This window comes from Lichenostomus cassidix, chromosome 28 (assembly GCF_008360975.1).
Source record: "Lichenostomus cassidix isolate B80296 chromosome 28, HeHo_3.0, whole genome shotgun sequence".
Taxonomy (NCBI): Eukaryota; Metazoa; Chordata; class Aves; order Passeriformes; family Meliphagidae; genus Lichenostomus; species Lichenostomus cassidix.
The window spans coordinates 2,553,039-2,566,113 of NC_139508.1; the positions used below are offsets into that span (position 1 = coordinate 2,553,039).

Sequence of the window (13,075 nt, forward strand, 5' to 3'; positions counted from 1 at the left end):
AGTGACCTCCGCGGTGACAATGGGGACAGGAATGGCCTGGTGACGTCAGCAGCGAAACGGGTTTGGGGACAGAGCGCCCTCGGGGATTGTCCCTGGATTGTCCCGCGACATCCCAGGGGACAGCGCGGCTGTCACCTGCCGGGGGTGGCACTTGTCACCCGTTTGTCCCTTGCGACTCCCAGGATCCCGGCGGTGGCCGCGCTCCGTGCCTCAGTTTCCCCAAAGGACAGCACAGGGCGCCGTGTCCCCAAGCTATGCGACACCCCGGGATGGTCACCATGTCCCCAAGCTATGTGACACTCTGAGATGGTCAGTGTGTCCCCAAGCTATGTGACACCCCGGGATGGCCACCGTGTCCCCAAACCACGTGACACCCCGGGATGGTCACCGTGTCCCCAAGCTATGTGACACTCCGTGTCCCCAAGCAATGTGACACCCCGGGATGGCCACCCTGTCCCCAAGCTATGTGACACTCCGGGATGATCACCCTGTCCCCAAGCTATGTGACACCCCGGGATGGCCACCGTGTCCCCAAGCCAGGCAACACTCTGGGATGGCCACCGTGTCCCCAAGCCAGGTGACACTCCGGGATGGTCACCAATGTCCCCAAGCTATGTGACACTCCGGGATGGTCACCAATGTCCCCAAGCCACGCGACACCCCGGGATGGTCACCGTGTCCCCAAACCACGTGACACTCCGGGATGGTCACCATGTCCCCAAGCCACGTGACACCCCGGGATGGTCACTGTGTCCCCAAGCCAGGTGACACTCCGGGATGGTCACTGTGTCCCCAAGCCAGGTGACACTCCGGGATGGTCACCTTGTCCCCAAGGCTATGTGACACTCTGAGATGGTCAGTGTGTCCCCAAGCCACCCGACACTCCAGGATGGTCACCAATGTCCCCAAGGCTATGTGACACCCCGGGATGGTCACGGTGTCCCCAAGGCTATGTGACACTCCGTGTCCCCAAGCTATGTGACACCCCGGGATGGTCACCATGTCCCCAAGCTATGTGACACTCCGTGTCCCCAAGCTATGTGACACTCCGGGATGGCCACCGTGTCCCCAAGCCAGGGCTGGCCGCTCGCGGTGTCCCCGCTCAGCCGGACAGTGTCCCCAGATTGTCCCCAGAGCTGGCAGCGCTCCCAGCCTGGCAGGTGACAGCGACACCGCGGGTGACACCGGGGGGGGTGACCTCAGGTGACCCTGGGGACATCCCCGCTGTCCCCACGGCGCCACCACCTCCCTGTCCCCGCAGCTCTCCGCTTTGTCACCTCAACCCCGACTTGTCCCCAAGCCCGGGGACACTGAGGGACAACCCGGGAGGGAATTCCCACGCGGGGGAGGTGACAGTGTGGCCTTGGGGACTCCCGGCTGTCCCCACCGCGGTCCGCGGGGGTGGGGAAGCGGCAAAGCCCAGCCGTGCCTCAGTTTCCCTCGGAGGGGAATTTGGGGTGGGGATTTTGGGGGTGGGATTTAGTTGGGGTGGGAAGAATTTGGGGTGGGAAGTTTTTGGGGTGGGAATTTGGGGTGGGAATTATTTTGGGGTGGGAATTATTTTTGGGGTGGGAAATTAATTATTTGGGTGGGGATGAATTTTTGGGGTGGGAATTATATTTTTGGGGTGGGAATTATATTTTTGGGGTGGGAATTATATTTTTGGGGTGGGAATTAATTTTGGGGTGGGAATTAATTATTTGGGGTGGGAATTAATTATTTGGGGTGAATTATTTTGGGGTGGGAATTATTAGGTGGGGATTATATTTTGGGGTGGGAATTAATTACTTGGGGTGGGGATTTCTTGGGGTGGGAATTTTATTTGGGGTGGGAATTAATTGTTTGGGGTGGGAATTAATTAGTTGGGATGGGATTTTTTTGGGGTGGGAATTTCTCCTCCGGTGGCCAAACAGGCGTGGGAAGCCTCGGCCCTATAAAAGAGCCTCGGGGGGAGGTGGGGGGCTAACCAACCCCGAAATCCACCCCAAAACCAACCCCAAAATCTACCCCAAAACTGCCAAAACCCACCCTAAATCTACCCCAACAATCACCTCAAAATCTATCCCAAAACCAACCCCAAATCCACCCCAAAAACCCCAACATCTACCCCAAAATCAAACCCCAAAACCAAACGCAAAACAAACCCCAAATCCACCCCAAAAACAACCCCAAATCCACCTCAAAACCAACCCCAAATCCATCCCAAAACCAACCCCAAATCTACCCCAGAAACCCCAAAATCAACTCCTGAACCCCAAAATCTACCCCAAAACCCATGCCAAAATCCCCAAAATCCACCCCAAAAACAACCCCAAACCAACCCCAAATCCACTCCAAAACAAACCTCCAATCCACCCCAAAATCCCCCCCAAAATCCAACCCAAAACCAACCCCAAAACCAACTCCAAAATCCACCTCAAAACCAACCCCAAAATCTACCCCAAAACTGCCAAAACCAACCCCAAAATCTACCCCAAAATCCACCCCAAATCCCGCCCCAAAACCAACCCCAAATCCACCCCAAAAACCCCAACATCTACCCCAAAATCAAACCCCAAAACCAAACGCAAAACAAACCCCAAAACCAACCCCAAATCCACCCCAAAACCAACCCCAAAACCAACCCTAAATCCATCCCAAAACCCACCCCAAATCCCCAAACCCACCCCAAAACCAACCCCAAATCTACCCCAAAAACCCCAAAATCAGCTCCAAAACCCCAAAATCTACCCCAAAACCCACCCCAAAAACAACCCAAAAACAACCCCAAACCAACCCCAAATCCACTCCAAAACAAACCTCCAATCCACCCCAAAATCTACCCCAAATCCCCCCCAAAATCCAACCCAAAACCAACCCCAAAATCCACTCCAAAACCCCCAAAACCCACCCCAAATCTACCCCAAAATCAACTCCAAAAATCCCAAAACCCACCCCAAAAATCCCAAACCCACCGGGAGCAGCTGATCCCATTCCAGCAGAGCAAACTCTGCTAACATCACACATTTTATTGCAAATAAATTAATTGCTCATCTCCTCGTTCGGTAGAAGAATAAACTCTGCGAAAGTTTTTTTGAGAATTCCTTGGGAAAAAAGCAGTTTTTTTGAGAATTCCTGGGGAAAAAAGCAGTTTTTTGCTAATTCCTGGGGAAAAAAAGCAGTTTTTAGAGAATTCCTGGGGAAAAAAAGCAGGTTTTTTGAGAATTCCATGGGAAAAAAAGGAATTTTTTTGAGAATTCCTGGGGGAAAAAAGCAGGTTTTTTGCTAATTCCTGGGGAAAAAAGCAGTTTTTTTGCAAATTCCTGGGGAAAAAGCAGTTTTTTTGCGATGAAACAAAAAAATAAAATCCATCTCTCTGCAGCTCTCGCCTCTCTCGTGTCCCTGCTGTGCCAAATGTCGTGACAGTGGTCAGTTCTGGGTGTCACACCCTGTGCCCCATGGTCCGGAGTGACTCCTTACTCAGCTGGTCAGGCTCTGGCCAGTGTCCGGTCAGTGTCCAGTGTCCAGCCAGGCTCCGGCCAGTGTCCAACCAGGCTCTGGTCAGTGTCCATCCGGGCTCCGGCCACTGTCCAGCGTCCACCCGGTGTCCAGTCGGGCTCTGGCCAGTGTCCATCCAGGCTCCATCCGGGCTCCGGCCACTGTCCAGTGTCCAGCCGGGCTCTGGCCAGTGTCTGGCCGGTGTCCAGGGTCCAGCCAGGGTCCATTCAGGCTCCGGCCAGTGTTCAGCCGGGCTCTGGCCAGTGTCCAGGCAGTGTCCATCCAGGTTCCGGCCACTGTCCAGTGCCCATCCAGGCTCCGGCCAGTGTCTGGCCAGTGTCCATCCGGGCTCCGGCCAGTGTCCATCCGGGCTCCGGCCAGTGTCCATCCGGGCTCCGGCCAGTGTCCAGTATCCATCCGGTGTCCATCCAGGCTCCGGCCACTGTCCAGTGTCCAGTCGGGCTCCGGCCAGGCTTCAGCCAGGCTCTGACCAGTGTCCAGTGTCCGGCCAGTATCCATTCAGGCTCCGGCCAGTGTCCATCCAGGCTTCGGCCAGTGTCCAGTGTCCATCCAGGCTCCGGCCACTGTCTGTCCAGGCTCTGGCCACTGTCTAGTGTCCACCCAGGGTCCGTCTAGGCTCCGGCCAGTGTCCATCTGGGCTCCAGCCAGTGTCTAGTGTCCAGCCAGTGTCCGTCCAGGCTCCAGCCACTGTCCATTCAGGTTCCAGCCAGGCTCCGGTCAGTGTCCAGTGTCCATCTGGGCTCCGGCCAGTGTCCAGTGTCCATCTGGGCTCCGGCCAGTGTCCAGCCAGGCTCTGGTCAGTGTCCCTCCAGGCTCCGGCCACTGTCTAGTGCCCATCCAGGCTCCGGCCAGTGTCCATCCAGTGTCCGTGCAGGCTCCGGCCAGTGTCCAGTGTCCAGCCGAGCTCCTGTCAGTGTCCATCCAGGCTCTGGCCAGTCTAGTGCCCATCCAGGCTCCGGCCAGTGTCCATCCAGGCAGTGTCCAGTGTCCATTCAGGCTCCGGCCAGTGTCCGGCCACTGCCCAGTGTCCATTCAGGCTCTGGCCAGTGTCCAGCCACTGTCCATCCAGGCTCCGCCCACTGTCCAGGCAGTGTCCAGTGTCCATCCAGGCTCTGGCCAGTGTCCGGCCAGGCTCTGGCCAGTGCCCATTCAGGTTCCAGCCAGGCTCTGGTTACTGTCCATCCAGGCTCCGGCCACTGTCCATCCAGGCTCCGGCCACTGTCCAGTCTCCCTCCATTCCCACCTCCTCTCTCTCCCTTCCTCCTCTCCGGTTCAGAACGAAAATAAAATCGGTGGGTTTGGGGATGGTGGGTTGGAACTGCCCGTTCCTCCTCCTGGGCGTTTTTTAGGTTTTTCCTGTTATTTTATATCAATTTTTAAATTTTTAAAAAAGGTTTTAAATCCTCTTTAAAGCGGATTTCGGTCGCTCAGCGCTCCTGCAGACACACCAGCGGCACCCACTGGTTCCTGTCGCGACAATCGGCGCAGTAACTCGCCACCTCCGCCAAGCCCTGGCCCTTCCACGCGTCCGTGGGGTGGCTCTGGAGAGGGGACAGCAGCACGAGGTTAGTGTCACAATGTCACCACGCGTGTCCCCAAAGCGCCGCCGCGTCACCCGCTGTGTCACCCGCCGTGTCACCCGCCGTGTCACCTCCCTCCCCGCTCACCGTGACCAGCAGGCAGTGCATGTCGCGGGGCTCGCCGCCGGGCTCGGGCTCGCCCAGGATGGTGGCCAAGCGCTGCATGCCGGACACGCGCACGATGGCGATGTCGTTGTCGCAGCAGAACGCCTGGATGAGCGTGAAGTGGATCTGCAGCGCGATGTCGCCTTCGTCCTCCTCGTCGGTGGCCAGCACGCACAGCACCACGCTGTCCGGGTCGCTGCGGGGGGACGCGGAGGGTTGGGGACAGGGGACGCGCGGAGCTGTCACCACCCCCCCGTGTCGCCGCGCTGTCGCGAGCGGAACGCGCGACAAACCCTCCCAAATGTCGCCCGGTCACCTTTTTCCCCACACAACCCTCCCGTCCCGAGCCAGCCCAGCGCCAATCGGAGCGGGAATGACCCCCGCGCAGCCTCTCCCGACAGAGCCATGTCGCGATACTCACACATTCATCAGCTTGGCCGACTCGTAGACCCCCACGGTGAGCCGGTCGTGCCGCTGCGCCGCCGCCAGCAGCCGCTCCACCGCCTCGCCCACCGCCTGCATCCTGCCGCGGAGCAACCACACGCCGGTCAGCGGCGACGGCGACAACCCCAGACCCCCCCCCGGTCCCCGCCGGGCGACAACGCGCGACTTACTTGCTGCTGTCGCAAGGCACCAGCTCCTCCAGGGTCATGGTGCGGCTGTAATCGCGAGGGGAAGGAGGCAAATTCCAAGAGTGGCAATCCCCGGCGCGGCTATCGCGGTGCTGTCGAGGTGATATCGCGGAGATATCGCGGAGATATCGCGATTCCCGGTCCCGCTCCGCTCCTTCCGCCGCTCCGCCGCGATCGCTCTGAGCTGCGCCGCGCCCTGCGCCGCCTTTTATAGCCTCCCGCTGGGGGGCGTGGCCTCGCGCGGCGCCCCCGCTTCGCCCATTGGCTGGCGCCGCTCGCAGCCGCCCGCGAGCGCGGCGCTGATTGGGCGCCGCCGGGGGAGCCCACGTGGGGCGAAACGCGGGGGGGGAGGGGGAAACCCGCGCCCTGAAACTGAGAGCGGGGGGCGGGGGGGAGGGGACAGGGGGACAGGGGGGACAGGGGGACAGGGGGACAGGAGACCGGGAGGGGTCCGTGAATAGGGGGCTGCACCGGGGGGGTCGGTTCTTGCACCGGGAACTGCACAGGGGGTCGGTCCGGGGCTGTTCCGGGGGTCGTTTCTTGTTCCGGGGGTCGTTTCCTGCACCGGGGGTTGTACAAGGGGGTCGCTCCGTGCACCGGGGGTCACTCCGGGGGTCGCTCCGTGCACCGGGGGTCGCACAGGGGGCTCGGTTCGCGCACAGGGGGCTGTTCCGGGGGTCGTTTCTTGTTCCGGGGGCTGCACCGGAGTCCCTCCGTTCACCGGGGGTCGCTCCGAGGGTCGCTCCGTGGGACCGGGATTCTCTCCGGGAGTCGCTCCGTGCACCGGGGGTCGCACAGGGGAGTCGGTTCGTACACAGGGGGCTGTTCCGGGGGTCCCTCCGTTCACCGGGGGTCGCTCCGGGGGTCTCTCCGTGCACTGGGAGGTGGGTCCGTGGGACCGGGGGTCTCTCCGGGGGTCGATCCGCTCACCGGGGGTCGCTCCGTGGGGTCGGTTCGTGCACAGGGGGCTGTTCCGGGGGTCCCGCCGTGCCCCGGGGGTCGCACAGGGGGGTCTGTTCGTTCACCGGGGTCTGCACAGGGGGGTCGGTCCGTCGGACCGGGGGTGGGGGGCTGCAGCGGGGGATGTGTGCATGGCCTGGGGGCTGCACCGGGGGTCGCTCCGTGCACCGGGGGTCTCTCCGCGCACCGGGGGTCTGCAAGGGCGAGATCGCTCCGAGGGTCGGGGGCTGCACCGGGGGTCTGGGCACGGACCGGGGGCTGCACCGGGGGGCGGTTCGTTAACCGGGAGGGTCTCTCCGTGCCCCGGGGGCGGCTGCGGGGGTCGCTCCGTGGGCCGAGGGACACGCCGCACACCGGGGGCCGCACCGGGGGGCGGCGATTGACGCACCGGGGCGCGGGGGAGGCTCGGTCCGTGCGCCGGGAGCCGCACCGGGGGCGGGAGGGCTCGGTGAGCTCAGCGCCGGGGGACACGGGGACACGCGGGGACACGCCGGGAGCTCGGTGCGGCGGGCGGGCGGCGGCCGCCACCTGCCGGGGACACGGCCCGGGATCACGGTGACACGCTACCGGCTTGTCCCCGCGCTTTGCCCACCGGGGTCGCCTAGTCTCGTCCCCCCCGGTCCCGCTGCGGCGGGTCGGAGCGGTGCGGGAGGAGGAGCCCACGCCGTGCCTCAGTTTCCCTCGGCAGCGTCAGCCTGAGCCGCGTTTCCCACGCTGCCACCCGCCCGCGGCGCTGCTGGCGCTCTGTGAGTGTCACCGCTGTCCTCTGTCGCTGTCCCCCCTGTCCCCTGCCGTGTCCCCCCGCCCCGTGTCCGAGCACGGCCGCAACTCATCACAGCCATGGCCTCCGAGTCCTCCGAGCCGCCAGGCGGCGCTGCTCCTCCCGCCGCAAAGCCTTCTGGGAAATGTAGTCTCGCCCCGCCCAGGTCTTTCCCCGCCATTAATGAGGACTACATTACCCAGAAGGCTTTGTGCCGGTGGGTGGGCGGGGCCTCGTGGGTGGGCGGAGCCTGGCGCCACGTGCGGGAGTGACACCGCCGAACCGGGACCGGGACCGGGAGTGACACCGGGGAGCTGGGATGGGGCGGGGGGTGACCGAAACCGGGCCGGGGGTCACCGAACCGAGACCGAACCGGGCGGGGGACAACCGAACCGGGACCGGGGGTGACACCGGGGAGCTGGGATGGGGTGATGGAAACCGAACCGGGACCGGACCGAGCGGGGACAGGATCGGGGGGACTGGGAGCCACCGAACCGGGACCGAACTAGGCGGGGGACAACCGAACCGGGACCGGACCGAGTGGGGACAGGATCGGGGGGACTGGGAGCCACCGAACCGGGACCGGAACCGGGAGTGACACCGGGGAGCTGGGATGGGACGATGGAAACCGAACCGGGACCGGACCGGGCGGAGGACAACCGAACCCGAACCGGGACCGGGGGTGACACCGGGGAGCTGGGATGGGGCGATGGAAACCGAACCGGGAGCGGACCGAGCGGGGACAGGATCGGGGGGACCGGAGCGGGTCTGGGAGCCACCGAACCGGGACCGGGAGTGACACCGGGGAGCTGGGATGGGGCGGGGGGTGACCGAAACCGGGCCGGGGGTCACCGAACCGACCGGGATGAGGATGAGGCAGGCAGGATGAAGATGAGGCAGACTGGCTGAGGATGAAGATGAAGCCGGCAGGATGAGGATGAGGCTGCCGGGATGACGATGAGGCCGGCAGGATGAGGATGAAGATGAGGCCGGCAGGATGAGGACGATGCAGGCCAGATGAGGATGAGGATGAGGCAGGTAGGATGAAGATGAGGCAGACTGGCTGAGGATGAAGCCGGCAGGATGAAGATGAAGCTGCCGGGATGAAGATGAAGCTGCCGGGATGAAGATGAGGCTGGCAGGATGAGGGCGATGCAGGCCAGGTGAGGATGAGGATGATGCAGGTAGGATGAAGATGAGACAGACACGATGGGGATGAAGCTGGCAGGATGAAGGTGAGGCTGCTGGGATGAGGATGATGCAGGTGGGATGAAGATGAGGCTATGGGGATGATGATGAAGCTGCCGAGATGAGGATGAGGATGAAGCAGGCGGGATGAAGACGAGGCAGACTGGCTGAGGATGAAGATGAAGATGAAGATGAAGCAGGCAGGATGAGGATGAGGCAGACTGGCTGAGGATGAAGATGAAGATGAAGATGAAGATGAAGATGAAGCAGGCAGGATGAAGATGAGGCAGACTGGCTGAGGATGAAGATGAAGATGAAGATGAAGATGAAGCAGGCAGGATGAAGATGAGGCAGACTGGCTGAGGATGAAGATGAAGATGAAGATGAAGATGAAGCAGGCAGGATGAGGATGAGGCAGACTGGCTGAAGATGAAGATGAAGATGAAGCAGGCAGGATGAAGACGAGGCAGACTGGCTGAGGATGAGGCAGACTGGATGAGGATGAAGATGAAGATGAAGCAGGCAGGATGAAGATGAGGCAGGCAGGATGAAGATGAAGACGAAGCAGACCGGCTGAGGATGAGGATGATGATGAATCCAGCAGGATGAAGACGAGGCAGACTGGCGGGGGACAGCGGGGGACAGCAGGGACAGCGGGGACAGCGGCTGCCACCCTCCTGCTCCCCGCGTGGGAGGATTTTGGGATTTTGGGGTGCCCTGGAGGTGTCCAGGGACACATTAAACCATGGGATTCACTCCTGATGTTTGGGTTTTTGGGATTTTTTGGGATTTTGGGGTGCTCTGGAGGTGTGCAGGGACACATTAAACAATTGGATTCACTCCTGATGCTTGATTTTTTGGGGATTTTGGGATTTTTTTGGGGTTTTGGGGTGCTCTGGAGGTGTCCAGGGACACATTAAACCATGGGATTCACTCCTGATGTTTGGGTTTTTTGGGGATTTTGGGGTTTTGGGGTGCTCTGGAGGTGTCCAGGGACACATTGAACCATGGGATTCTAGCCTGATGCTTGATTTTTTGGGGATTTTGGGATTTTTTTGGGATTTTGGGGTGCTCTGGAGGTGTGCAGAGACACATTGAACTGTGGGATTCACTCCTGATGTTTGGGTTTTTTGAGATTTTTTGGGATTTTGGGATTTTTTGGGATTTTGGGGTGCTCTGGAGGTGTGCTGTGGGTTCCTGTCAGGCTGAGGCTGGCAATGGGGTGAGGGACAGGCAGTGACAATGCCAACCTCTGCGGGTCCAGCTGGGCTGTGGGACAGCGACAGGGCCAGCGGGGATGGGAACACTGCGGGATGGATGGATGGGTGGATGGAGGGATGGAATCCCAGAATCCCAAATCCCACATCCTGAATCCTGAATCCTGGATTCCATTCCCAGAATCCCAAATCCCTAATCCCGGATCCCATTCCCCAAATCCCACATCCCCAATCCCATTCCCAAAATCCCAAATCCCAAAATCCCCAATCCCAGATCCCATTCCCAAAATCCCAAATCCTCAATCCCATCCCAAAATCCCAAATCCCACATCCCCAATCCCAGATCCCATTCCCCAAATCCCAAAATCCCCAATCCCCAATCCAAAATCCCCAATCCCCAATCCCATCCCAAAATCCAAAATCCCCAAATCCCAAATCCCAAAATCCCCAATCCCCAATCCCATTCCCAGAATCCTAAATCCCACATCCCAAGATCCCAAAATCCCAAAATCCCAAATCCCAAAATCCCCAATCCCCAATCCCATTCCCCAAATCCCAAAATCCCCAATCCCATTCCCCAAATCCCAAATCCCATCCCAAAATCCCAAATCCCAAAATCCCAAATCCCATTCCCCAAATCCCAAAATCCCACATCCCCAATCCCATTCCCCAAATCCAACATCCCAAATCCCATTCCCAAAATCCCACATCCCCAATCCCAGATCCCATTCCCCAAATCCCCAATCCCATCCCAAAATCCCAAATCCCATCCCAAAATCCCATTCCCCAAAATCCCCAATCCCCAATCCCATTCCACAAATCCCCAATCCCACCCCAAAATCCAAAATCCCAAAATCCCCAATCCCATTCCCCAAATCCCCAATCCCATTCCCAAAATCCCACATCCCACATCCCAAAATCCCAAAATCCCAAAATCCCCAATCCCCAATCCCATTCCCCAAATCCAACATCCCCAAATCCCATTCCCAGAATCCCCAAATCCCCAATCCCATCCCAAAATCCCAAATCCCACATCCCCAATCCCCAATCCCATTCCCCAAATCCAACATCCCAAATCCCATTCCCAGAATCCCAAATCCCAAAATCTCCAATCCCCAATCCCATTCCCCAAATCCCACATCCCAAATCCCATCCCAAAATCCCAAAATCCCCAATCCCATTCCCCAAATCCAACATCCCCAATCCCATTCCCAAAATCCCAAATCCCAAAATCCCAAATCCCCAATCCCATTCCCCAAATCCCACATCCCAAATCCCATTCCCAGAATCCCAAATTCCCACATCCCAAGATCCCAAGATCCCAAAATCCCAAAATCCCAAAATCCCCAATCCCATTCCCCAAATCCCAAAATCCCCAATCCCATCCCAAAATCCCAAATCCCAAAATCCTCAATCCCAGATCCCCAATCCCATTCCCCGAATCCAACATCCCAAATCCCATTCCCAGAATCCCAAATTCCCACATCTCAAATCCCATTCCCCAAATCCCCAATCCCATTCCCAAAATCCCACATCCCATCCCAAAATCGCATCCCAAAATCCCAAAATCCCCCAAATCCCCAAATCCCCACCCATCTCCCCTTTAACCCCACCCCTCACTCCGCCCCGCCCACTCTCCCCATCCCCTCCTCCCATTGGCCAGCGATGACATCACCGGGCGTGTCTCCTCCCCCCCGTGACGTCACAGGGGCGTGGCCAGCCGGGCGGGGCGCGAAGATGGCGGCGGCTCCGGTAGCTCCGGTAGCTCCGGTAGCTCCGGTGGCTCCGGTAGCTCCATCCGCCGCCGCGCCGCCCCGCTTCTCGCTGCTCGCCATCGTGGGCGGCGCTTGCCACCGGCCGGGGCTGCGAGCCGCCGCGCTGCAGCAGCTGGAGCGAGGTGAGAGCGCTCGGGGAGCCCGGCGGGATGCTGCCGGTACCGGGGGGATGCTGCCGGTACCGGGGGATGCTCGGGGAGGTACCGGGATGCGATCGGGATGTGCTTTGTTGGTCTTGATCTACCGGGGATGTGAGCAGAGCCGGTCCTTTTGGGGTTTGAGGCCCGAAATTCGCGGGATTTGCCGCCGGAATTCGCGGGATTTGCATCCCGAAATTTCTGGGATTTGCCTCCCGAAATTCCCAGGATTTGCGCCCTAAATTCCCGGGATTTGCGCCCCGAAATTCCCAGGATTTGCTCCCCTAAATTCCCAGGATTTGCGCCCCGAATTCTCAGGATTTGCTCCCAGAAATTCCCGGGATTTGCAACCCGAAATTCCTATTATTTGCTCCCCAAAACCCCAAGGATTTGCACCCCGAAATTCCCAGGATTTGCTCCCCAAAACCCCCAGGATTTACTGCCCTAAATTCCCAGGATTTGCACCCAGAAATTCCCGGGGTTTGCTCCCTAAATTCCCAGGATGTGCTCCCCTAAATTCCCAGGATTTGCACCCGAAATTCCTGGGGGGTTGCACCCCGAAATTCCCTGGATTTGCACCCCGAAATTCCTATTATTTGCTCCCCAAAACCCCCAGGATTTGCACCCAGAAATTCCCGGGGTTTGCTCCCTAAATTCCCAGGATGTGCTCCCCTAAATTCCTAGGATTTGCGCCCCTAAATTCCCAGGATTTGCATCCCGAAATTCCTGGGGTTTGCACCCGAAATTCCCAGGATTTGCCACCCTAAATTAACAGGATTTGCCCCCCAAAATTCCCAGGATTTGCTCCCCAAAACCCCCTGGATTTGCAACCCTAAATTCCCAGGATTTGCTCCCTAAATTAACAGGATTTGCACCCCGAAATTCCCAGGATTTGTTCCCCTAAATTCCCAGGATTTGCACCCCGAAATTCCCAGGATTTGCATCCTAAATTCCCGGGATTTGTTCCCCAAAATTCCCAGGATTTGCACCGAAATTCCCAGGATTTGCTCCCTGAAATTCGCAGGATTTGCTCCCCAAAATTCCCATTATTTGCTCCCCAAAACCCCCTGGATTTGCACCCCTGAATTCCCAGGATTTGTTCCCCTAAATTCCCAGGATTTGCACCCCGAAATTCCCAGGATTTTTTCCCCTAAATTCCCAGGATTTGCTCCCCTAAGTTCCCAGATTTTGCTCCCCTAAATTCCCAGGATTTGCACCCCGAA

The 13,075-nt window shown here is 59.1% G+C and overlaps 1 protein-coding gene across 1 annotated transcript; it reads right to left on the reverse strand.

Moving 5' to 3' along the window:
- Positions 1-4,916: 4,916 nt before the first annotated feature.
- On the reverse strand, positions 4,917-6,009 carry LOC146426165 (growth arrest and DNA damage-inducible protein GADD45 beta-like). The gene is made up of 4 exons (XM_085040437.1): positions 5,798-6,009; positions 5,605-5,706; positions 5,166-5,379; positions 4,917-5,039 (listed from the first exon to the last, which is right to left on the reverse strand). Exons 1-4 carry the CDS (start codon positions 5,833-5,835, stop codon positions 4,926-4,928), a joined length of 468 nt encoding a protein of 155 aa, XP_084896563.1. The 5' UTR covers positions 5,836-6,009; the 3' UTR covers positions 4,917-4,925.
- Between the last annotated feature and the right edge of the window lie 7,066 nt (positions 6,010-13,075).

Excerpts from the sequence above, each read along its gene's own strand:
- LOC146426165 (XM_085040437.1), bottom strand. The coding sequence starts at position 5,835 with ATGACCCTGGAGGAGCTGGTGCCTTGCGACAGCAGCAA. Across the intron at positions 5,380-5,604 it reads TCGGCCAAGCTGATGAATGT|CGACCCGGACAGCGTGGTGC; the intron begins GTGAGTATCGCG and ends GTCCCCCCGCAG. Across the intron at positions 5,040-5,165 it reads TGCACTGCCTGCTGGTCACG|AGCCACCCCACGGACGCGTG; the intron begins GTGAGCGGGGAG and ends TCCCCTCTCCAG.